At 36.5% G+C, this 26,171-nt stretch overlaps 1 protein-coding gene across 2 annotated transcripts; it reads left to right on the top strand.

Moving 5' to 3' along the window:
- The first annotated feature begins 4 nt into the window (after positions 1–4).
- On the top strand, positions 5–25,607 carry Hesx1 (HESX homeobox 1). Of its 2 annotated transcripts, XM_026388550.2 has the most exons (6): positions 5–118; positions 1,001–1,039; positions 23,852–23,926; positions 24,398–24,594; positions 24,874–24,975; positions 25,072–25,607. In XM_026388550.2, exons 1-6 carry the CDS (start codon positions 76–78, stop codon positions 25,168–25,170), a joined length of 555 nt encoding a protein of 184 aa, XP_026244335.1. In that variant the 5' UTR covers positions 5–75; the 3' UTR covers positions 25,171–25,607. The 2 variants fall into 2 exon arrangements, with proteins under 2 accessions (XP_026244335.1, XP_026244336.1); XM_026388551.2 differs by lacking the exons at positions 5–118; positions 1,001–1,039 and having other exon boundaries at positions 23,660–23,926.
- Positions 25,608–26,171: the final 564 nt, after the last annotated feature.

Below are 26,171 nucleotides of genomic sequence, written 5' to 3'. Positions count from 1 at the left end.
GCGACCTTGGAAAAAAAACCCCACTGCTGGCGCCTAAGTTTCATCAAATTATAACCCTCCGGGCCCAGCCCCAAGATGTCTGTGAAATCTGAAGTTGTGTCATTCACAGGGCTTTCTGGTAAATTTGTCGGCAGTAAACTCAAAGTTATTTTCCTGGACACTTGGATATCTGTATACTCTATTTAAAACACGTGACTTTGTTGCCAATTCTTGAGTTCCTACGAGGCCTAGAAGCCTGACCCATTGAAATTCCGACTTCCATATTTTTTAACATCACAAAGGAAAACATCTTTTTAAAAATCAGGATACACTTGGTTAACTGTGTTGACAACTGACTAGCGTTTCTGTTCAAAACTTTTGGAAGAGGTTTTAAACAGCTTCTTCAGTCTCTAATTTTACAGTCAAATGAAGCTTAAATAAAATGAAGATTTAACAAGCTGAGGGGTAGAACTCTGGCTTTCCTCCTCTTTCTTGGTCCATCTTCTCCAAACTTATATTGCCTCATTTATTTCTCTGTCGAATTGTAAGAAGCTTTCGTCAGCAGAGAGAGAAAATGTCAAAATAACGAGTTTACCAAAAATCTAGCCATTAAAACCACCAATCTATTCGATTTTCATTCAGAAAGTATAAGATGGTGAGTGAAGATCACTGGTTCTACAGATATATTAGAACAAATCCAGAAACCGTGGCTCAAGTCCAAATATGGAATTACATATTTTAAACTAAAAGATTTTTCCATGATGGCTTGAAAGAAATCACAATTATGTTTTAAAATTTTATCCGGTAAATTTTTATTACAGTTTCACAAATTATCTTTAGTGTTATGTCTTTCAATGAGAACTCTTCCCTTAGATCTTTTACCAACTAGTCATTCTTTTGAAGAGATCTTTAGTTTTTGATAAAGGTGATTTCAAGTCAATTCTTAAATTAGGTTAAGGGCTCCCAGTTGTGTTATGGATTTTTAATTCTTGGTATTTCTTTTCTGTTCTGCCAACAAAAGCGCCATGCACCCTGACTCCAAAGAAGGAAGACCTGCAAGGTGAGTGACTTTGGTTGAACTGTTATTTAGATTTTAAGACCGGTGGTGACACCTGATAATAATCAGGAGTAAGAGGCAATTAAAAAACAAAGTATAAGGACTGGGGTTGTGGGTCAGTGGTAATTTTATATATAAAACTTTATATGAAAGAAGAGTAATTATGTGGTGTCATCAAATTAAATAGTTTCCATCATTTTATGTTATGTGCATTTAAACAATGTTTCTATAAAGTATTCTTGAGAGGCTATTATGTTATCAGAGAAGGGCATGGAATTCTTGACAGGGTCAGCTTGTTAAAAAACAAACAAGAACAGGTTAACTTTCAATTAGGTAGAGAGCTGGTTTAGTCAAATTATAAATATAAGGACTGGGATTGTGGCTCAGTAGTAGAGCGCTTGTTTAACACATGCACGACACTGAGTTTGATTCTCAGCACCACGTAAAATAAATAAATAAAGTTATTTTTAAAAATTATAAACCTAGAAAGAAGCTTCTTCTGTTTGAATCCTTTAGCTTTATATCACTGTATACCGTGCTTATCCAAAAATAAAATATTTCCTATTTTAAAGCATCTTTAAAGCTGCAGAATTTGCAGTCTCCTTTGATAACTGTTTCAGTTTAATCAGCCTAAGTTTTGTACAGTTGACCAAACTCAGTTCATTTTAAGCCCATTTCCTTTTATATAGGAAATGAGGCTTGTTCAGAGAATGCCTCAGGGGTTACTGGAGACTGGTGTGTGGGTAGCATAGTAAAAACTTTGGGCAGCTGGTTAATTTTATGGATGGCAAGTCAGGATTAAACAACATCCACCAAAGAATTCTTTGAGATGTTTCACACACATAATTCATTGAGACAGTGCACACATGTAATTTACAACCAAAGGACATTCAATCTTATAAATAGATTTGTTAATTATTAGTCTCCTAAAATTTATTTGGTCTTCTTATAATTAGATTTTTTCATGATATTTCTTGAAGTTCTTGTCTGTGATCTGTAATAGAAAAGAATCCAACAATCCAAATGTCAGTGATGGTTTAATTTTCAAAATTATCCCCTAGATCCTCTAATCTTAGGCACATATAGAAATCATCTGGGCATGGTGGAGGTTGCAGGGAGATGTTAAAAGACAGATTCCCTGAGCTCTGCTGGAAATTCTTTTTTTTTAATATATATTTTTTTTAGTTATAGGCGAACACAATGTCTTTATTTTATTTTATGTGGTTCAAACCCAGTGCCTCACCATGCTAGGCAAGTGCTCTACCTCTGAGCCACAACCCCAGCCCTGGAAATTCTTTTGTAATAAGTCAGAGGTAGAGCTGGACATCTCTCCAGATGAGTCTGATGCAAGCAGTCCCAAACCACATGTTGAAATTTTTATCAAAGATGGAGAAAGACTGCTGGGAGGCAGCAGGATTGCAAGTTCAAAACCAACCTCAGCAACTTTGCAAGGCTGTAGGTAACTTAGTGAGACCCTGTCTCAAAATAAGATATACAGGCTGGGGATGTGGCCCAGTACTTAAGCATCCCTGGGTTCAATCCCTGATACCAAAAAAGAAAAAGGGGGAAAAAAAAAAAGATGGAGAATGCCCATTTCATTTCCCCCCCCCCCAAAAAAAAAACCCCTTATATTTAAGAGAATTTAAGAAATCAGAGCTAGGGGTGTAGCTCAGTGGTAGAGCACTTGCCTAACATGTGCAAGGCCTTGGGTTGGATCCCCAGCACCACTACCACTGCCCCCCCATCCCAAGAAAAAGGTCAAGTAAATGTTTAGAAAAAGAATCCTAAATTCCAGCTTACCATGGCACCATTTCTAGAATCATGTAGAGGGCCTGGAAATCACCTACTCAAAATTTCCTCTGAAAGATTTCATCAATCTGAAATTCTGGGGAATTCATGCTACCTTTAAAGAGCATAATGTACAATGTGAGTACTTCTGAATGTTACTTGATAGATCACTCTTTAATGGGACATACTATAACAGCTAATTCAGGCGTTTTCTTTTTAATATCCAGCTGTAATGAACCAAATTCAAGAAATGGGTATATTAATTGGTAATTTTGGAACTTGAATAATTCCATCTATCTTAAAATATTAGACTAGTGATAGCAACTGGAAAACCTTGAGCAATTGGAAAGCAGAAGAAAAAGTCTTGAGTAGTTTGTAAAAAGAGGTGATAGGGCAGCAAGAATCAACTGGTGATTCCTTAGCAATTGCAAGGCAAATTCTGTAGCTTCTACTTTCTTGAGTGTAAAAAGAATAAAACCAACTGGATGTGGTGATATATGCCTGCAATCCCAGCAACTTTGGAGGCAAGAAGATTGAAATTTGAGGCCAGCTTCAGCAACTTAAACCCTTTTTCAAAATAAAAAAATAAAAAGAGCCAGGATTTTAACTCTATGACTAAGCTCAATCCCCTATACCAAAAAATAAAGAAATAAATAAAGGAATGTTTTCTAAATAAGATCATGTTTATTATCTTATAGAATTCAGATGCTGTTTTTTTAAAATATATATATTTTTAGTTGTAGAGGGACACACAATATCTTTGTTTATTAATTTATTTTTTATTTGGTGCTGAGGATCGAACCAGTGCTTCACATATGCTAGGCAAACACTCTGCCACTGAGCTATAGTCACAGCCCCCAGATGCTGTTATACATAATATTATCATTACCCACATTAATGTTTTATCACTTTGATTTAGGGACTGTGTAGCAAAACCCAAAACTTAAAAATAAGCAAATAATCTATTTGAGTCTGTTTTCTGTTGCTAAAAATTAGTACTATAGACTAATTTGTAAAAAAATGAAAATAAAAAAATAAAGGCTTACTTGGCTTATGGTTCTGAAAACTGGGAAATTCAACATTGGTAGCCACATTTGATGAGGTCCTTTTTGTTGGTAGCAACTCTCTAGCAAAATTCCAATGTGACACAAGACTCATGGTGAGACAGAACATCTTAGCTCACGTCTCTCTCTTCTTTGTCTTATAAAGCAGTAAGTAGTTCCTTTGTGTATGTGGGGGAAGTGGTGATGCTGAAGATTGACCCTATGGCTGCCATACCACTGAGCTACATTGCTGACCCTATTTAAGTATTTGTTTATTTAAATTTTTTTGAGCAGAGTCTCACAAAGTTACTAAAGCTAGCCGCAAACTTGTGATCCACCTGCCTCAGCCTTCTAAATTGCTGGAATTATAGCTCTGTACCAAAATGCTGGAATTTCTACTCTCATAATATTGTACCATGGGGTTTAAATTTCAACATAAGTTTGGATGGGAACATTCAAACCATACCAGATGTATTTTGATATTATAGAAAAAAGTATACCAACACAATTGCCCAAACAGCAAAGACTATTACCACATTGACATATTTGGGGTTTTGTTGTTTTGTTTTGTGTGTTTGTATAGGGAGGAGGTGTAGAAGTGCCTTAAGATTAAAAGATAAATGGCATTTATTATACTGCTGTCACCACAGGAATTCTGTAAACAGACAAGTTAGAGTAAAGAGGTTGCTATTGGAGAAGTCAGAATGTCTCATGACTATTTAGTGTTTGAAAACATTTTAGGCAGGGTATGGTGGCCAATGCCTGTAATCTCAGAGACTCCAGAAGCTGAGGCAGAAAATCAAAAGTTCAAAGCCAGCCTGAGCAACTTAGTGAGACCTTGTCTCAAAAAAATAAATAAATAAAATAAAAAGGGCTGGTGATGTAGCTCAGACGCAAAGCACCCCATAGTTCAATCCCAAGTATCAAAAAAGCAAACATTTTCATTTTTACAGAACCACAGAAGACAATTAAAAAAAAAAAAAAAAGAACAGTAACAGAATTAATTAAACCAGTAGTATTTATCTCATGGCTAATGTAATCTGAGTTTAACAGCATATCCATCTACAAACACTAGATGGCACTATTAATTTAGTTTGGGGATTCAGACTGCCTCAGGAAATGACTGTTTCCTTCCATATTTACCAAATAATGAGCAAAATGTTAAAAATCCCTGTCCTTGTACAGCTACTGTTTAGTAGATATGGTAAGGAGAAAAACAAACTTAAGTAATATTAGAAATGTGATATGGAAATAGAACAGGAAAATAGGAGTAGTGGACAGTTAATTTAAAGTTAACATTTTAAGTAGGTTCTTCAGGTTGGGTTCACTGAGAAGGTGACATTCAAACAAAAACATGAAGGATGCCAAGCATGGTGGCTCATGCCTGTAATCCCAGCAACTTGGGAGGTTGAGGCAGGAGGATTGCAAGTTTGAGGCTAGCCTCAGCAACTGAATGAGACCCTGTTTCAAAATAAAGGAACAGAAAGGGCTGGAAATGTAGCTCAGTGGTAGAGAGCCCTGGGTTCCAATCCCTAGTACAATAATATATTAAAGAAAAAAAGAACTTGAAGGAGTCACAGGAATGAGCCATGGGAACATCTGAGGATAGAGCATTGAAGTAAGAGGAACCCGGGCTGGGGATGTGGCTCAAGTGGTAGCGCACTCGCCTGGCATGCATGGGGCCCGGGTTCAATCCTCAACACCACATACAAACAAAGATGTTGTGTCCGCTGAAAACTAAAAAAATAAATAAATAAATATTTTTAAAACAATTTTTTAAAAATGTAAGAGGAACCATTTAGAACAGAGGCCCAAAGCCTTAAGGCAGGAGTGGCCTAACCTAGCCTGATTCAGGAATTACATAGAGAATAGAGTATTGGGAGAAGAGCCTCCAGGAAGACACCCAAAGAAAGGTGGAGGGAAAAGAGGCCTATCGTGTAAAGCTTTGCAGCCTACTTTGATAAAAAAAAAACTTTGGCTTTGACACTGATTTGGTCGAAATCAGGTCACCTTTAACAGAGATTGTGATTTGAAACAAATGTTGTGGAAGCTGAATGAATTAGTGATATAAGATATTATAATTTACAGGCAAGTTGACATTATCTTAAGTAAACTTGGTAGTTTATGAGATACATTCATTTAAAGGAATCATTTACAACAGTTATGTAACCAAATCACATTCAATAAAAAGGACCAAAAACAGTGTCTTAAGAACAGAAGAAAGACAATGATTTAATCTAAAAATGAGTATATAATTTTTCCTCTTCCTGAATAATTCAGTGCTAAAATCATTAGGTAGGGTCAGGTAAATTAGAAGTCTATGCAGGATGAGGAAGCCGTTGGGGCCAGAACAGGGCATTGGAGTCCAACCAGGGTAAGGAGGGGTAGTGTGTGTTGTCAGAACACTAGAAGGGTTCCAGGAACCATGATGCATACCTATAATCCCAGTGGCATGAAAGGTTGAGGCAGGAGGATCACAAATTCAAGGCTAGCCTTAGCAACTTAGACTCTAAGCAACTTAATGAGACCCTGCCTCAAAATAAAATATAAATGGGGCTGGAGTTTTGGCTCAGTGGTAGAGTGCTCTCCTAGCATGCATGAGGCACTGGGTTGGATCCTCAGCACCACATAAATGTAAAATAAAAATATTGTGTCCACTTAAAACTAAAAAATAGCTATATTTCTTTTTTTTTAATATTTAAGTGGTAAAGTGACCCTGGGTTCAATCTCTAGGACCAAAAGAAAAGAATCCTCCCCCCAAAAAAACAAACAAATAAAAAACTAGAAGAGCAAAGAGGGCATTTTTGTGGAGAGGCAGCCCGGGGCAGGATACTGGCACAAAAGTAGGCAAGGAGAGTATCTACACAAGAGAGCAGTTTTAGAACCCATGCAGGATGAATTGGGCTTTTGTGTAGGATGGGAGCCTGGTATAAGATTTCAGAACCCAAAATATGAAAGGAGAATCAGGAAAAGAAGGCAGATTGCACCTCAGAATGAGGTAAACAGGGCATCTATGTAGAGAGTGTCTGGGTCTGGGGTCCAAGCAGAGAGAAAAGGGCTTTTGTGCATAAGGTATAACCTAGTATTGGGACAGGGTATTTAGTGTTGAAGTGGGTAAGAAAGGCTTTCATGAAGTAGGACAGCTCAGGTGGAGGTGTCAGAAACTCAAGTGAGGGAAGAAGGCATCTCTGTAGGTAGTGGCAATGGAAATTTGGTTACATGTGTAGGGTATATTAAATTAAAAATTATTTTGAAATGTGGGGTGGTATGCCTGTAATCCCAGTGGCTTAGGAGGCTGAGGTAGGAGGATCACAAGTTCAAAGCCAGTCTCAATAATTTAGCGAGACCCTAAGCAACTCAGTGAGACCCTGTCTCTAAATAAAATATAAAAAGGGCTAGGGACGTGGCTCAGTAGTTAAGCACCCTGCGTTCAATCCCTGGTGCCAAAATAAATAAACGTGTGTGTCTGTGTGTGTATATACACACACACACACACACACACACACACACACATATATATATATATATATATATAAACACATTTATATATATATATTTTTTTTTCTTTTTTAGGATAATAGATGCAGGGTTCTGTCAGAGAACAGAATTACATATATGTAAGAGGAGAAAGCATGAACCCTGTGTTGCTGGGATTGGAATTAGAGGTTTCTATGTGAATTTGTAGATTTCAATAAAGAATAAAATTCTTTAATATTATTCAATATAAGAATAAATATATTGGGGCTGGGTTGTGGCTCAGCGGTAGCATGCTCGTCTAGCACGTTCGAGGCCCTGGGTTCGATTCTCAGCACCACATAAAAATAAGTGAACAGAATAAAGGTATTGTGTCTAACTACAACTAAAATATATATATATATATATATATATATATATATATATATATATATAGAGAGAGAGAGAGAGAGAGAGAGAGAATAAATATAAGCCAGGCGTGGTGGTTCACTCCTGTAATCCTAGCAGCTGGGAAAGCTGAGACAGAATTGCAAGTTCAAGGCCAGCCTCAGCAATGGTGAGGCACTAAGCAACTCAATGAGACCCTGTCTCTAAATAAAATACAAAATAGGGCTGGGATGTGGCTCAGTGGTTGGGTACCCCTGAGTTCACTCTCTGGTTCAAAAAAAAAAGGAATAAATATAGAGGCTGGAGTTGTGGCTCAGTGGTAGAACACTTGTTGGCATGTGTGAGGCATTGGGTTAAATTCTCAGCACCACATAAATATAAAATAAAATAAAGATATTGTGTCCCTCTACAGCTAAATATATTTTTTAAAAAAAGAATGAATGTGGGGCTGGGATTGTGGCTCAGTGGTAGAGCACTCGCCTAGCACGTACGAGGCCCTGGGTTCGATCCTCAGCACCACATAAAAATAAATAAATAAAATAAAGATATTGTGTCCAACTACAACTAAAAAGTAAATATTAAAAAAAAGAATGAATGTAGTTGAAAATGTGTATGTGTATCATATTTGTTTCCTAACTCTTCCATTGAGAGGGTCTGGGAATAGAAATGACCCAACAGCAATAATCTCATATATAGCCCAGATCTTCGCTCTAAACCCCATTCTCCATTAAAAATAACCAGGACTTGTTGAAAAAGTTGCTGACCCTAGGACATAAAACAAATACAGAATAAGGTCTGTCTGGGATGTCTTGTAATGCCAAAAAGTACAAAGTGCTCAAAATGATATGGCAATTCTACATAAAAGTAAGCATGAAGAGCCAGGTATGGTGGTGCATAGCCATATATGGTGGTGCATAGCATGATGGCACATGCCTGTAATCCCAATGACTTGGGAGGCTGAGGCAGGAAGTGGTGCATAGCATGATGGCACATGCCTGTAATCCCAATGACTTGGGAGGCTGAGGCAGGAGGATTGCAAGTTCAAAGTCAACTTCAGCAAATTAGTGAGATCTTGTCTCAAAATAAAAAATACAAAGGGCTAGGGTTGTAGCTCAGCAGATAAAAGCCCCTGGGTTCAATCCCAGTACAAACAAACAAACAAAAGTATGAAGTATGAAGAAGTTTTCCCATAGGCAAAATTGGGAAATTTGAACAACACAAAAAATAAAATCAGTTTATAACTCATTAAATAAAGTAGGAATCTATGAGTCCATAATGATGTAAATAGATGAGTAAATAGAAAGTTTGGTGAGAAACAAAATATTCACATGAGTTTAAAATATCTCCCCCACGAAATTCTATATTATAAAGAGGGAAAGTATAACTTTACAATAGAGAAGGCTATCAGACACCATCTTAATCAAATGCTCCAAATTGAACATCTCAGTAATGGGACAAATTAGAATGATGTGCTGCCTGACAACACAGCATCACTTATGTGACCTGCCTACCAAAGATGTCCAACTTAACATCATCATAAGGAAACATCAAATGACCTTAAATGAAGGAAATTCTACTGAATTACTATAATCTTCAAAGTGTTGAGGTCATGAAGGTCCAGGAAATACTGAGATCTGTTGTGATTAAATAAGACTAAAAAGACACAATTGAAGGGAATACATCATTCCAAACTGAATTTCATTGCTATAAAGGATATTATTTGTGAATTATAATTGGTGAAACTTGAATGGAGTTTGATGATTAGATGGCGTTAATGAGTAAATGTTAATTTCCTCCTTTTGATTTCATTGTGATTATGTTGGTAGGAGGGAATGTTGGGGAGTGATAGTGGCTAAATTATATTATTATATTGTGTGCCTGTACAAATATGTAACAACAAATCCCATTATTATGTATAACTATGATGCACCAATAAAAAATGTGAGGAAAAAACCCAATAACACAATTAACAAACAGGCAAATGAATTAAACAGACAAATATATAAAAACATGTTCAACATCGTTAGCAATTAGGGAAATGAAAATCGAAATTACACTGAGATTTCATCTCACACCAGTGAGAATGACGTTCATCAAGAATACAAACAATAATAAATGCTGGAGAAGATGTGAAGAAAAAGGAGTACTTTTACACTGTTCATGGGATTGTAAATGAATATAGCCATTTTAGAAATCAGTAGAGAGGTTTCAAAAGACTAGGCATTGGGCTGGGGTTGTGGCTCAGCGGTAGAGCGCTCACCTAGCACGTTCGAGGCCCTGGGTTCGATCCTCAACACCACGTGAAAATAAATAAACAAAATAAAGGTATTGTGTACAACTAAAAAAAAAAAAAAACTAGGCATGGAGCCACCATATGACCCAGTTATACCATTCCTAAGTATTTATCCTAAAGAATTAAAGCCATCATCCTATTCACAGTAATCAAACTATGGAGCCAGCTGAGGTGTCCATCAACAAATGAATGGATAAAGAAAATGTGGTGTATGTATCCAATGAAATTTTATTCAGCCATAAAGAAAAATGAAATTATGTCATTTTCGGGAAAATGGAAGGAACTAGAGATTATTATGTTAAGCAAAACAAGCCAAACTCAGGAATTCAAGGATCATATGTTTTCTCTTATATGCGGAAGCTAGAGAAGAAAAAGGAAAAGAAAGGTGGGGGACAGGAATCTCATGAAAATCAACAGGAGATTAGTTGAGGAAAGAGGGTGTGGGAGGCAGTGAGGGAGGAGGGAAGTGTTGGGGAGTGATATTAGTCAAATTATATTGTGTGCATGTATGAATATGTAACAACAAATCCATCATACACCAATAAAAAAATGTGGAAAGAAAAAAGTAAAAATGTTTGTTGTGATCAAAGGATTGTTTTTAAGTTGTTTAGAACCATAATATTTATCCCCCAGAAACAATGCTATACATTACTATCAGTTTCTTGGGTTAACTGACAACTCCCACTTAATCTACAGTGATTAGATTAAATGGCACCAGAGTTTAGTCCTGAGCCCCTTGGAGCCCTAAATCCTAAACTCTTTATCTTTGAATATTGAGTCCCGAGAAAATCTGAGTCTAATTTAGCTCAGCTCTGAGTTTTCTTTTCTCTACTACCAATTTGGGAAAGACATAAGGACAAAGGATATTCTAGGTGGAAGTGTTCATTGGTCAAGATTTTTTAGAATGAAATTATGGCAGCATTCACCAAATAATAATTTCTTCTTCAAAGACATTTTTCCATGGAAAAAAATTTGGGGCTGGGATTGTGGCTCAGTGGTAGAGCACTTGCCTCGTAAGGCGGGACCTAGGTTCAATCCTCAGCACCACATAAAAATAAAGGCTTTGTGTTGTGTCCATCTACACCTAAAAAATAAAATATTTTAAAAAAATTGGAGACAACTCATGTGCCCATTAACAGGGGTGTAGTTTGATAAATTATATAGTGCCAAGCAGTTACTGAATAAAGAGGCAAAGCTATACTTGCTGACGTGAGTAAGGGCATGAGATACAAAAATTAAATTTTTTGCAGAACAGTGTGTATGTCTGACTGGATGAAAATGTGTGTATGTGTGTTTGCATATCCTCCTATTTATGAAATGACATTTTAAAATGACAGGATGCTAGAGTTTTACCAAAGTGGTAGAGTGCTTGCCTAGCATGCATGAGGCCTTAAATTCAACCCTAGCACTGAAATAAACAAACTAGCAAATAAATAAAACAGAAGCATTAAACCATCAGTAGTGGTAGTTAATAGATTAAGGATTAAAGATTGGGTAGAAAAAGATTATCTTATTTTACTCTATGTAGTAATGGTATAGAAAGATTTTTTTTTCTTTTTTCTTTTTTGGTACTAGGGATTGAACCCAGGGCACTTAACCACTGAGCCACATTCCCAGCCCTTTTATTTTTTATTTTGAGGTAGTCTTGCTAAATTGCTTAGGGCCTTACTAAATTGCTGAAGCTGGCCTCAAATTGCAGTCCTCCTGCCTTAGCTTCCAGAGTTACTGGGATTACAGGCATGCACCATAATGCCTGACTGATTGAAATGATCTTTTTTAAAAAAAGAAAAAAAAAATCCACTGGTGCATGCCTGTACTCCTAATGACTCTGAGGCTGAGGCCGAAGGATCACAAATTTGAGACCAGCCTCAGCAATTTAGAGAGATCCTGTCTCAAAAAATAAAAAGAGCTGGTGATGTAGCTTACTGGCAAAGTGCCCTTAGGTTCAGACCCCTGTATAAATGAATGCATGCATATGTAATTTTGATGATTTCATATCCAGTTTTAAAATAAGAGCCTCATATATGCAAGACACGATAAATAATTTTAACTGATTTGAAAATGACAAACTGTACTCTTTACTCTTCCTTTACCCTGAAACTTTACTCTTTTGAGATTTGAGAAGACTAAAATATTTTATAAATGTTATAAATAAAGTGAACTTGTTCAAGCAACCTTTATTTAACATCTTCTGTATAATAAGTGCTGTGCTGGGTACAAGGAGAGAGAGAACCACATATATAGTCCCTACTCTCCTGAATGTTATAATCATTGAGAAAGGCACTGTGAGACTTTTAATTTATTTATTTATTTTTGGTACCAGGGATTGAACCCAGAGGCACTTAACCACTGAGCCATATCTCTAGCCCTTTTTTGTATTTTATTTAGAGACAGGATCTAGAGACAGGGTCTAACTAAATTGCTGAGGCTGGCTTTGAACTCACAATCCTCCTGCTTCAGCCTCCCATGCCACTGGGATACAGGTGTGTGCCATCATGCCCGACTGGTTTCCTGATTTCTTAAGACAAAGCAGTAACAGTCCTTGTCTCCTAAGGCAGTGTGAGAATTCCATGAAATAATCCATGTTGATGCCTGGCCCCCATTGATCCCTCAGTGCTGGAGTGCCCCTGCCCCCTAGCCACAGGCTAAAGAGTGATGGTTGGTGGATGGCTGTCTACAGAATACCACTTCCAGTACTGGGTGGGAAAAACTCAAAGCCCTGCCCTGGAACAAGACAGCTTCCCTTGAGAGCAGTCCCTGCCTCTCATGGCTCCTCAGGAAATGTAGCCTTGAGGAGAGTTCTGTTGCAACATCATTTTGAGATGAGATGTAAAGTCTCCTTTGCTGCATTTACAGTGTTGCAGAAGAGCTTGAGACACTGAGCAAATTTGGCTTCCAGGCTGAAAGGTGGATTGGTGTAGTCTCAGCTGAAGAAGTAACTTAGGTATGGGATGCTTGTTTTGTCTCCTGACCCTTTGCCACCACCACCGACCATGTTATATTGGCACCTCCAGGACTCTACACTCATATCCCACTACCCATCTACTTCTTCTTCTCCTTGGATCCACATCTTCACTCTTTCCTTATTCCGGGCCCCTCTATAATGCCTTGGCTGGTGAAGTTAGCTGTGATGGAAGCAGATGTGAATTGTTCAACATGACTCAGGATTTTAGAATTTAAGGTCAGATTTTTTAGATTAATATCCCATTTCATGTTTTCTTAATTTTTTTAGTTGTACATAATTTATCTTATTTATTTTTATGTGGTGCTGAGGATCGAACACAGTCCCGTACACATGCTAGGCAAGTGTTCTTACCACTGAGTTACAACCCTAGCCCCTTAATTTTTTGTTATAGAAGGCCATAATTTTTTCTAATTTGTAGATTGCCCTAGAATGATACATATATCATTTATAGAAAACTGAGATTACCCTTTCAACATTAAGAAACAACTATAATAATACTGAACTCATTATATTTAACATACCCATCCAGTTTATAAGTGTCATCTCTTGCTAGTCCCATCCATTCTTCTATGCATTTGTTCATTTGTTCAACAAATATTTATTGAATGTCTGCTTTGGTATGATCCTAGGGAACACTAAAGGTGTAGCAGTAAAAAACAAACAAACAAAAAAAAAAAACAACCATTTTTTAAATTTATTTTTTGATGCTGGGCATTGAACCCAGGGCCTTGCACACAATAAGCATGCACTTTACCACTGAGTTATACTCCTAGCCCTAATAAACTTTTATATTAGAAATCACTTTTTATATGGTATGTATATACAATGGAGTATTAATCGTAAAGGAGAATGAAATTATGGCACTTACTGGTAAATGAGTAGAACTGAAGGCTATCATGCTAAGTGAAATAAACCAAAATGAAATAAGCCATAGGTCAAATGTTTTCTCTGATATGCAGAAGCTAGTTCAAAATAAGGGGAGAAAGAGAGAAAGGCGAAAACGGGGCGGGGGGGGGGTGGATTTCATCAAAATAGAAGAAAGATGGGTAGGCTAGATAAAGGAGATTGAGGAGGATGGGAAGGGACAGGATATAGGGAGAACAGTAGAATGAATCTGACCTAACCATATATATCCACAGGATAGTAACAAAACAAAACAACAAGTAAAAGTAAATAGCAGAAATTTCAGTAAGATGACCAGGGGGAGAGAGGAGGACATAACTGATTACTGAATTAGAGCAAATTATATTCCAAACTTTTATAATTATGTCAAAATGATTCCTAATGTTATGTATAACTAAAAATAAACAATAAAGTTTTAAAAACTTAGGGGCTTGATTGTGGCTCAGTGGTAGAGCACCTGCTTAGCATGTGTGAAGCACTGGGTTTGATTCTCAGCACCACATATAAATAAATGAATAAAATAAAGGTCCATCAACAACCAAAAAAATTTTTTTTAAATTTAAAAACTAAAAAAGAAATCATATTTTAACATTTAAAAATATTGAAAATCTTAAATCAGTGTAATTCCTATGCAAAAATAAGAAAGGGATAAGTGTCATTAAAGCTTTGCATATTGCTTATTTTTCTTACTGTGCTCATAAACATGAGCATAATATTTGTGTGTCTGATGTACAAAAATATCTGCAAAAACACCTAAGACCTTGGATGAATTTCCTGATGTTAATGATTAATTGAAATACACAATTGGAAAATAAATTATCAAAATTTAGGTGAATTTTCAAATTAATAAAATAAGTCAAAACAAACTTTTCAATTTTCTCTTCATATTTAAAATATATACTGGCTGGGTTTAGTGGTGCATGTTTGTAATCCTAGTGGCTTGGGAAGCTGAGGCAGAAGGATCACGAGTTCAAAGTAAGCCTCAGCAATTTAGCGGGGCCCTAAGCAATTTAGCAAGACCCTATTTCAAAGAAAAATATAAAAAAGGATGTGGCTCAGTGGTTAATCACCCCTGAGTTCAATCCCCAGTACCACACACAATCCCAGCTACTCAGGAGGCTGAGGCAGGAAGATAGCAAGTTTGAGGCCAACCTGAGCAACTTCCTTTTTTTGGTACTGGGGATTGAACTCAGGGGCAGCCAAACACTAAGCCACAACCCTAACCCTATTTTATTTAGAGACAGAGTCTCACTGAGTTGCTTAGTGCCTCACTTTTGCTAAGGCTGGCTTTGAACTTGAGATCCTCCTGCCTCAGCCTCTCAGCCACTGGGATTATAGGCATTCACTACTGTACCCCGCTCAACCTGAGCAACTTAGCAAGACTGAGTTTCAAAATAAATAAAAAGGGCTAGGGATATAGCTTTGGTAGAGTATCTCTGAGTTCTATAAATAAACAAGTAAATAAAGTTCAATTATATTATTACTAAATCTCTTACACATCAATATGTCAGACTTTTATTTATCATATGAAAATAAGTGCAGAGGGCTGGGGTTGTGGCTTAGTGGTAGAGTGCTCACCTAGCATGTGAGAGGCATTGCGTTTGATCCTCAGCACCACATAAAAATAAATAAAAGTATTGTGTCCATCTACAACTAAAAAAAATATATTTAAAAAATAAGTGATAAAAGATATTAGTGACAAACACAAGATTTTTATATTGTTTTTGTTAATTTATCAGCACAGTTTGATGTTGACATCATGAGCTCATTGGTGAAGATCTTACAGTGGACATTAACTGGTAAAGTCAATAGAACAGAGAATTTGGAGACAGAAAACACAAGTCAAAACTATCCTAGTTGCACTTTACACTCTAGCCTTAAGTTTGGTTTTCTCAACTACAAAATGATGGAATATTTGTGTCAAGACTAAATACAAATATGCTAAAATGTTTTAGAAGTTACAAAGGACTAGAGATATTTTATATTCATATTCATTACAAATTATGTTAAATAACTAGCATTTATTAAAAAACAACATAAACCTTGTTAATCATGAAACATCATTCTCATGCAAAGATGTTTTCATCATTACTGTTTTTAGCATTGCTTAATTTTAGGCCAGCATTGCCCAGTAGAACTTTCTGCAGTGGTGGAAATGTTCTTTGTACTATTGGGTATGGCTATTAACTACCTTTGAATATCTAAATTTAAATAAGTTTAACAGTCAGTTTTCCATTTACACCAGACACATTTCAAGTCCTCATTAGCAACATGTGACTAGTGGCCCCCATATTAGACCACTTAAATGTAGAATATTTGCCTCATCTCAGAAAACTCTTAGAGACTCTATTGATCTAGAATAATCATATTATATATGTAAACATCATGTATTTATCTATTCATAAATCTTTTATTTTTTATACATTTTGAAGCAAGTTATAGATATCAATATATTTCTCTTTTAAATTCTTCTGCATATATAACATTAACTGTTCAATACTGTTTATGCTTTTAGAGATAAAAACATAGTACTATGAAGTGAAAAATCTTAGGTACCAATAAATGATTATTGACAAATGGATACATCTGTGTCATCCAAACTCCATCAAAATATATAACATAAAAATACAGAGCCCGGGGCTGGGGTTATGGCTCAGGGGTAGAGCACTTACCTCGCACGTACGAGACCCTGGGTTTGATCCTCAGCACCACATAAAAATAAATAAGTGAAATAAAGGTATTGTGTCCAACTACAACTAAAAAATAAAAAAATACAGAACGCAAAAAATTTCTTCATATTTCTTCACATTCAATTCCAACTTCTAGTCCCACCTTCTGAAAAATTCACCCTAGTAGAAAAATGGGTTAAGGACATATCCCATGATTTCACAAAACAGAAATATATACTGATCAATAAGCATATAAAGAAATAATGTCCAACCTTATTTGAAGAAATACAAAAAAGATTATTTTGCCTACCAAATGCACAATAATTTTAAATGATTATAATAAAGAATATTGGCCAGAGTATGGGTAAGTGTACTTTAAGACTGTCTACCATACTGTTTAACTTATCCATTGAATACATTTCAATAATTATATTTTTTTCATTTTATAATTTTCATTTGATTCTTTTAAAAATCTTCCCAGTCATTCCTGATCATTTTATTTTGTTTGCCCCTATGTATGATTCTAACCTTTAGTTTTTTCTTTTCTTTTTTTGGTGCTGGGGATTGAACCCAGGGCCTTGTGCATGCAAGGCAAGCACTCTACCAACTGAGCTATATCCCTAACCCAACTTTTAGTTTCTTAAACTTTCATTTATAATTACTCTATATTCTGTACCTGATAGTTACAGCCACATCTGAATTTCTTTAGACTCTATTATTTGTTAGTATTTAGATTTAACTGCTATAACATAGAGACCCCAAATAGCAAGATAGACATTCTCTGTCAGAATAGCTAGTCCAGTAATAGTATGAAATATCCAACCCACAATCATTAGGATTCCAGGCTCCCATCTCTTTTATTATACTGCTGTTCTCAACACCTCTATCTCCAGCCATTTCATCCACAGTCCAGATAGCAAAAAAGGAAAAATGGAAACAAGAAAGGTGATAGCTGGACTTAAAACTTACATACATTGCTTCTACTAGTTATTCACTATACACCAATGTTCAGGGTAGTCTGGGAAATGTATTTATTAACCTTTACCTAAAAATTATGTCACTGCTAAGGGAATATGGAAGGGATATTGGGAGAAAACTAGCAATCACTGCTATGAGGTGCAAATCTTGTTTCTGCTGTTTTTCCTTCATGGTGGCTGGTCTTGTATGTCTGATTATCTTTGACTATAAACTTATACTTGCTTGCTCTTAATTTGTAAGAATCTTTTGAACCTAAATTAGGAACAGTTTCCTCCAGAGAGGATTGGATCTGTTTTTTCCAGGAACCAAGAGGTTGATGTTCCTGGCCTGGAATGAGTGTCTTCAATTCAGCTCTCTTACCTACTGCTAGTCTAAAGGTTACTAGTATAGTTTCAGTGATGCTAAAGATATTTGTCCTTGGAGGCAACTCCACATTTACTATTTGGTTCTACATCACTGCTCCCAATTCTGATTTCAGTTGCTGGTTTTTGTTTTTATTTTGTTTGATAAACACAAGTTCCCTTACTTTCCCTTTCTTGTTGGAATCACAGCAGTGTACTTATCTTACCTATATGTTTAAGTAACTGGAGTAGAAGCTCAAAATGTACCAGCAAGATTGGTTTATCCTCCTGGGCTTCTGACATCACCATGGCATCATCCCTGGGGTAGCTACTGTCCTTTAATTTGAGCCCCAGAATGGACACACATGAATCAGACCCCAACGGATCCCACAACTTGTAGCTAAGTCAGCTGAGTCCAGCTGTGCTCAAACAAACATTAACTGATCTGCAATTTTGTGAGTGGAAAAAAATTCATTTTTAAGCCACTGAGATTTGTACACATAGCATTTGGATGAAATAGCTCACTGATTCAGAAGTAAAAGAACATGTCTCACTAATGAATGGAACATAGAGATAAGGGAAAGGGAGGCATTAAGAATGGTTGTTTTTTGGCTTGAGCAAATGCTGTCTATTGGGGTTTGAAGGCGTAGGCTGGGAGAAGAAAAGTTGGAAAGAAATGAAGAGCTCTGGTTTGGATAGCAAGGAGCTGCTAGCTATATGAGTATGATGAGCTCAGGGCTGGAGCTCTAAGTTTGTGATCATTGGCAAAGAAATGGTCTTAAGAGCCAGATTTGCATGACATCATTCAGAGATGGGAGCTGCATACAAGAAAAGTCTCAGATTGGGTCTAGGGTCCTCTAACATTTGGGTGTTGGGGAAGAAGGAGTAGCTACTAAGACAGGGGGAAAATGTGGAGATATGGAAATAGAATCAACAGAGAGAAAAAGGTCAAGGAAAAGAGGGTGAGGAATCCCTTGCGATTCCTGCTTCCAGACTTCCTTACAGTTTTCTATCAACAAAGCAGGCAGAGGAATCATTTAAAAACACAAGTCAGTTCATGCTGCAACTCTACTCAAAAAATAGCTCTGGGGCCTGGGGTTGTGGTCAGTGGTAGAGTACTTGCCTAGCATGTGTGAGGCAGGGGGTTTGATCCTCAGCACCACATAAAAATAAATAAAGTTATTGTATCTATTTACAAAAATTTTTTAAAAATAGCTCTGCATCTAAATAAAGGTCAAAATCTTTACCGTGGCCTGCAGGACCCTACATAGTCTGTTAGCTTTCCTTACCTATCTGATCTCAATATCTACTACTCTCTCCTGTGCTCACTTTGTTCTAACCATGTTAGACTCTGCTTCCTTTTCACAAAAACACCAGGCACAATCCTGCCTTAAGGCCTTTACATTGGTCATTGTCACTATCTGGAATGTTTGTACCCCATGTATTCTCAAGGCTCACTCCTTAACCTCCTTCAAGTATTTACTCAGATATCACCTTTTCAATGAGGCCTACCTTTCCCCTTTTTAAAATTGCAACCTCTTTCCCAGCACTCCTGATGTCTCTTGGCCCACTCCAATTTTTTCTAAAGCACTATTGCCTTTTACCTCATTACCTGTTTCTGTTTATTGTTTGTTGTCTCATCTCTCTAGGATTTCTGTTTTCTTTACTTCTTAACATTCAAAATAGTACTTAGCTAGTATTAGGTGAAAGGATAAATGAATGACAAACTGTGTCAATGCTGCTGAGAGGTTCTGATGAAGACAGAAATATATCTACTAGGTTTGTTAATAAGGAAGTTACTGGCAACTTTGGCAAGCTTGAAAGGTAGAGACACAGCCAGACTAGAAGGAAATCGAAAGTAAATAGAATATTTCTGGTCTGGCAATACACTGGGTCATATTTCTTGAAATACCCTCCTTTAGATTCTAGATAAAACTTAAGTGCCATGAAGTCACAGCAAGAGGATGGTGTGTGTGTGTGTGTGTGTGTGTGTATGTATGATGTGAGATGTATGTGTGTGTGTGTGTGTGTGTGTGTGTGTGTGTGTGTATATATATATATATATATATATATATATATATATATATATATATCATGAGGATTGAAGAATTGGAACCAGTTACTCAGTTATTCAGTAATCCTACAACTTCCTAATAAATTACATGTCTCTCCAAACTCAGTGTTACCCTTTTATTTAAGGGTCATCATCTCCAGCCTCTATAAACAATTGTTTTTACCACTCTACTCTTCACACCTTGCCTAGCACATAATGTATGCTCAGTAAGTACATGTTGGATAAATAAACTCATGTCTTGTTCCCCTCTTGCCTTTCCTTATAGTAACCAGAATGAAGTTTTGTTTTTTTTTTCCCTCAGCGCTGGCCACCAAACCCAGGTATTGCACAAACTAGGAAAAGAATTTTATCACTGAGCTATGTACACTCCCAGACCCAGTGTGTGGTTTTAAAAATATATCCTATGAATCACTTCCAGCTTCAGACCCTCCCTGACTTCCCTTTGTACCATGAAGCCCATCCATTATTAAGCCTGGCCAAGCTCTCTGAAAGCATCTGGATTTACTAACTCCACTCCACCTACTTCCTTTTTCTTCCTCAAATATTCCAAGTGTTTTTCAACTGCAAGACCTTTGTACTTATTGTTCCCTCTGGCTGCCATGCTTTTTCCAGGTTCTTAGCATACTGGCTCACTCCCATTCTCAGCTTTAGGTAAAATGTCACTTCTTTGGACAAGCCTTCCTGGGCCACTGACCGCCTCACCATGGTTAAAGACATCTGCCCCTCATCATTACCTTGTTCAATGTATTTATCATTCTCTGAAATTACCACATTGTGTTCATCACGGAACACAAGCACCTATAATAGTGTCTGGCACATCTTAAGCACTCTATAAAAATCCGTTTTGTGAGCATATAAGAAAAAATTTCTCACATTCTTAAATTCTTTCCAACCTTTTATTTTTATCTACTCATTCATATGTAAAAGAGTGTTTTAATTCCAAATAAAATCAGTTCAAGCTGAATAAAAATGTTGGAATGTCCTTGTTAATACAGAAGCAATTAGAAAGTGAAGTTGCTTTACCATCCACTACAGCTTACTTGTGTCTTGTTCCTCTGAGGCACTAACCTGAGGTATGAGGGTCTCAGTGAAGCCTGCCCAAGCATCAACCCCTTCACCTCCTGGTAATGATCCATCTTACCTGGCTCACCTGTTTCCTTTTCTCATGCTTATTCTTGGCTAACCTACCAAATAATTTACATATAATTATTGTTTGTTGCCTATCTGTCAACTCCCACACCACCCGGAACCATTGCGCATTTAATGAAGACAAGGATTCTCTTCTATTTTTTTCTGGTACAATTTGTTCAACCAGTTGTGGAATGAATGAATGTCTCAAGAAGAGAAAGAAATCTGGGAAAATCTTGAGTTCTCTCTTCCTCCAAGTCTTCCCAGATTGAGGTCACCCCCACCTTGGCACAGTCTATTTAAGACACATGGAATTTGCAGGGAAATGGATGGCATTAGAGCAGATTATGCTAAGTGAAGCTAGCCAATCCCTAAAAAACAAATGCCAAATGTCTTCTTTGATATAAGGAGAGTAACTAAGAACAGAGTAGGGAGGAAGAGCATGAGAAGAAGATTAACATTAAACAGGGATGAGAGGTGGGAGGGAAAGGGAGAGAGAAGGGAAATTGCATGGAAATGGAAGGAGACCCTCATGGTTATACAAAATTACATACAAGAGGAAGTGAGGGGAAAGGGAAAAAAAACAAGGGGGAGAAATGAATTACAGTAGATGGGGTAGAGAGAGAAGAAGGGAGGGGAGGGGAGGGGAGAGGGGATAGTAGAGGAGAGGAAAGGCAGCAGAATACAACAGACACTAGTATGGCAATATGTAAATCAGTGGATGTGTAACCGATGTGATTCTGCAATCTGTATACGGGGTAAAAATGGGAGTTCATAACCCACTTGAATCAAAGTGTGAAATATGATATGTCAAGAACTATGTAATGTTTTGAACAACCAACAATAAAAATTAAAAATAAATTAATTAATTAAAAAAAAAGACACAAAATCTTCACAAGATGTTTACTGGTTTATACATCCTCAGAATGATTTTACATGTATGTGTATAAACCCATTCTTCTGTGTGCCTGTTGATGTTTTGTAGGTGTGAGATACTTTGTTCAACCCCACAGCTTGCATAAGGAATTTGTGATATGACAGGATAAAATCTGATGAAGTTGAGCCCCATCTTATGGAGGCTATTTCGTGTGTAAATGAAGACTGCCTTTTCTCTTTCCTGAAGAAAAGTCTGACAGTCTTTTAAATGATGGACTAAGCTCTGCCCTTAAATTTATCTTCAGGAAGGTACTGGAAGGGCTGGGGATGTGCCTCAAGTGGTAGCTCACCTGTCATGCGTGCGGCCCTGGTTCGATCCTCAGCACCACATACAAACAATGATGTGTCCGCCGAAAACTAAAAAATAATTATTAAAAAAATTCTCTCTCTCTCTCTCTAAAAAAAGAAGGTACTGGAAGAAGAGCAGAATATAAGAATTATTAACTATTATACCTTTTTGGGAGAAGAGCCACCTCAAAATCTTTCCAAATTAGCAGCTATAATTTTCTTTTAATTTCAAGTTTTCTTGGGATCATGAAATTAAAATATTCTATTCTTACATTTTTGTTCCTTGTTTTTTGATTTTTTTTTATAAGCCTTATCATCTTCCTGAAATCTCTTGACCCCAGTCCCTCAAAAGATCAACAGAGCAGGAGATATAGCTCACTGGTAGAATGTCTGCTTAGCATGGTAGGCCTTGGGTTTGATCCCCAACACCAAAAGAGAGAGAGAGAAAAGAGGGAATTTTTTTTTTTTTTTTTTTTAAGAAAGTATAGTTAACTGGGGCTGGGGAATAGCTCAGTGGTAAAGCACTTGCCTAGCATGCACAAGGCCCTGGCCCTGGGTTTCAATCATCAGCCTCACAGAACAGTTAACTATGTTCTTTTCTTTGAAACAACCATGTTAGGGAGAGAAATTATTCCCTTTAGTTTGAATAGTAGTGCTTCTGAATTGCTTGGAAGTAGTTACATATGAATCTTTGTATAAACTTGTATCTCTCTTATTTAAAAGAAGAGATGAAGGAAAGGAATTAGCCCATTAATTATTTAAAATACTTGGTGCAACTGTTCCTATGAATTAATCCAAGCACTTGGAAGACAATTACACTCAGTATTAATAACTTTGCCAACCTTTTCCAGTATGCTGCACTCCAAATACCATTGTGTTTTCATTGACAACATTCACTATTACATATGCATATGAAAAACAGGCATTTTCATCAGAATTACTGTAATAGTATTAAGAGATTATTATTTTTTCCAATTTCCTTGGAAGAAAATTTACTTAAATTAGATTATTTATTACTTGACTGCTCTCCTATCTTGCCTGTATGTTTAAGTAACTGGAGTCCATGGAAGTATAAACTTCAGAATATAAAGCATGATTTTATACATTAATGATTTCAAATAAAAGAGGAGGGCTATTTTCCTGCATCACTTCTTTCAAGAAAGTTAAATCTGTGTTCTGCTTAGGAGAGATAACACTTTTTGTCCCTGTAGGTGGCCCCCCTGGTGTAGCCATTAGTTGCTAATTACTTGCAAACAAATAAACAATTAACTCCTTAAGCTGCTGGCTGGGCAAGAGTTCATTGACATGCTAAAACTTTCTAAAACAAGATTTTAATTAGTGACGTTCTAAATCCAGCCCCCTTGTCAGCCGAGCTATAAGTTGAGCTGCAGGAAGATTCCAGCCCCGTACGTGTGGGGCCAAGCCATAAGAAAGGCCAGAGCTTTTGCTCTGTAGCCCGTGAGAGGATGTCTCCCAGCCTTCATGAAGGTGCTCAGCTTAGGGAAAGCAAACCCTCACCTTGTTCCTTTTCAATTGAGAGCATCTTAGGACTGGACCAGAAGAAAGATTGTGTTCCATCCATGAAACCTCACAGGCCCTGGGCAGACACCTGCAACTCCTCAGGTATGCTAGTACTTAATATTTAATTTCATTTGAGTTTTAGTTTGTCCTTTATTTCCCGCTGCATACAGTTAGAAACTATGTTTTCACTCATGATATAGCTGAAGCATCTAGCGCTTGTAATGCTTCCATCTGGGTCCTATCGGAAATAAAAATGCCTTAGATCTTAGTGGGTATAAGTTCATTCACAGGCAATGCTAAAAGTCTGCATTTACTTCAGAAAATTTGTTTATTTGAATCATTAGATAGTCTATACCTATATACACTGAAAAATAAATAATAAAATACAAAATGCTTTCTGTCACCAAGGCAGGATCTTCATTCTGGCTTTTGAGTTAATGAGGGGGCAGTTCTTTTATGAAACTCAGGATTCCACCAAGAAAATTAAAGACAAGTTACTGAAATTACTTCTTATAGAACTTTGTGGAACATAGTATTGGCCACATAAGATGGGGTTTATTTTTCTGATTTTAGAGAAAGATGCTAACCTATGTCACGGCTCGAGTCTTCCCAATGGGATCTCATTTCCTTGTATGGTGGATCACCCAATGCCAGAAGAAAGAGCTTTGAAATATGAAAATTACTTTTCAGCCTCAGAAAGATTATCTTTGAAAAAAGAGTTGAGTTGGTATAGAGGCCGAAGACCTAGAACTGCTTTTACCCAAAACCAGGTGGGAAGTGTTTTCATCCATTAATGGTAATACAAAGCTTTAGTTGATGTTCCCTTGAGCAAAAGGCTATTCATTCACTTTGGGATCACAGTTTTAGAAGCCTTGTTAATGAAACAATAGACTATCATATTTTAACAGTTTCTGGATAATCACTTTAAAAGCGGTATTTAAATTAGTTGCCCAAAGATTGAGGGCATTTATTTTGTTATACAAATTAAAAGCCCATTTTGGTGACTTATGGAATATCAACATTTTAAAGAATTTTTTTTGTTATTCTAGATTGAAGTATTGGAAAATGTCTTTAGAGTAAACTGCTATCCTGGCATTGATATCAGAGAAGACTTAGCTCAAAAATTGAACCTAGAAGAAGACAGAATCCAGGTAATTTTCAAATTTAGATGTTACTTGTGATGATTGAAATATTAATAATAATAAAATAATGTTTCTGAGACCCATCTTATTTTTCCTTAATTTTAGATTTGGTTCCAAAATCGGCGTGCAAAACTGAAGAGATCCCATAGAGAATCACAGTTTCTAATGGCGAAAAAAAATTTCAACACAAATATCCTGGAATAGGTAGAAAACTAAACATGTGAAATTATCTTCCAATTGCAGATCATGAGAAATAAATGCAAATATCAAGTGTTAAAAATGTAATGTTTTTTTTCCTGCATTTAGTCTAAATATTATCCTTTTTTTCCAAAATGTATTGTAAATAATTATGATTATAGCATGGTACACATTATATTTGGACACTGTTGGTTACAATAAAGACCTTTCCTATATATTTTAATAAAAATTTTCAGAAAAGCTAGCTATTTTGTAAGTGAGCAAAGTTAATCTGATAAATTAGTATGCTAAAATCAGTAAACTCCTGACTAATTCCACAAGCTGGATTCCATTTACAGAATATTTCAAGTTAAATAATCCAATCTACTTCAATTAGTTTTCTTCAAACACATTTGAAACATGATTATGCTTAACCATATTATAAAATATGATTTATTCATGAATCTTATGTGTGTCTTTTTTATTGGTGCATAATAATTTTACAGAATAATGGGTTTTATTATGGCATATTTGTATATGCACATAATTTGACCAATTTAATTCCCAGAATCTCTTCTTGCCTCTCCATTCCTCCCTTCCTCTAACTTCCTTTCTCTACCCTGCTGGTCTCCCTTCTATTTTTATGATATCCCTTTTCCCCTTTTTCTCTCTGTATCTTCCACATATGAAAGAAAACACAACCTTTGATTCTCTAAGTCTCACTCATTTCAGTTTCTCTTGATTTATAGATTTGGCAGTGAGAATTTCTCACCATATATCAAAATAAATCCTGATAACATGCCAGGTGCTGCATTTTTTAAAAGGGAATCATTGTGTCAAAGCAGAGATATATAAAAGCATCAGCTGTCATATTCACACCATTGATAGTGCACTGAACAAAAGAATTAAGCTACAAATGCAAAATTTTCGGTCTTCTAGTTCATTTAATGTTGTGCTCTACATTCATTCCTTTAAGTGACAGTGATTATCTGGCTTTTATCTATAGCCTGTTAAATGATTTCCAGTCA

The sequence above is a fragment of the Urocitellus parryii genome, chromosome 3, assembly GCF_045843805.1.
Source record: "Urocitellus parryii isolate mUroPar1 chromosome 3, mUroPar1.hap1, whole genome shotgun sequence".
Taxonomy (NCBI): Eukaryota; Metazoa; Chordata; class Mammalia; order Rodentia; family Sciuridae; genus Urocitellus; species Urocitellus parryii.
The sequence above is the reverse complement of the archived record's forward strand: the minus strand, read 5'-3'. Positions and strand labels throughout refer to the sequence as shown.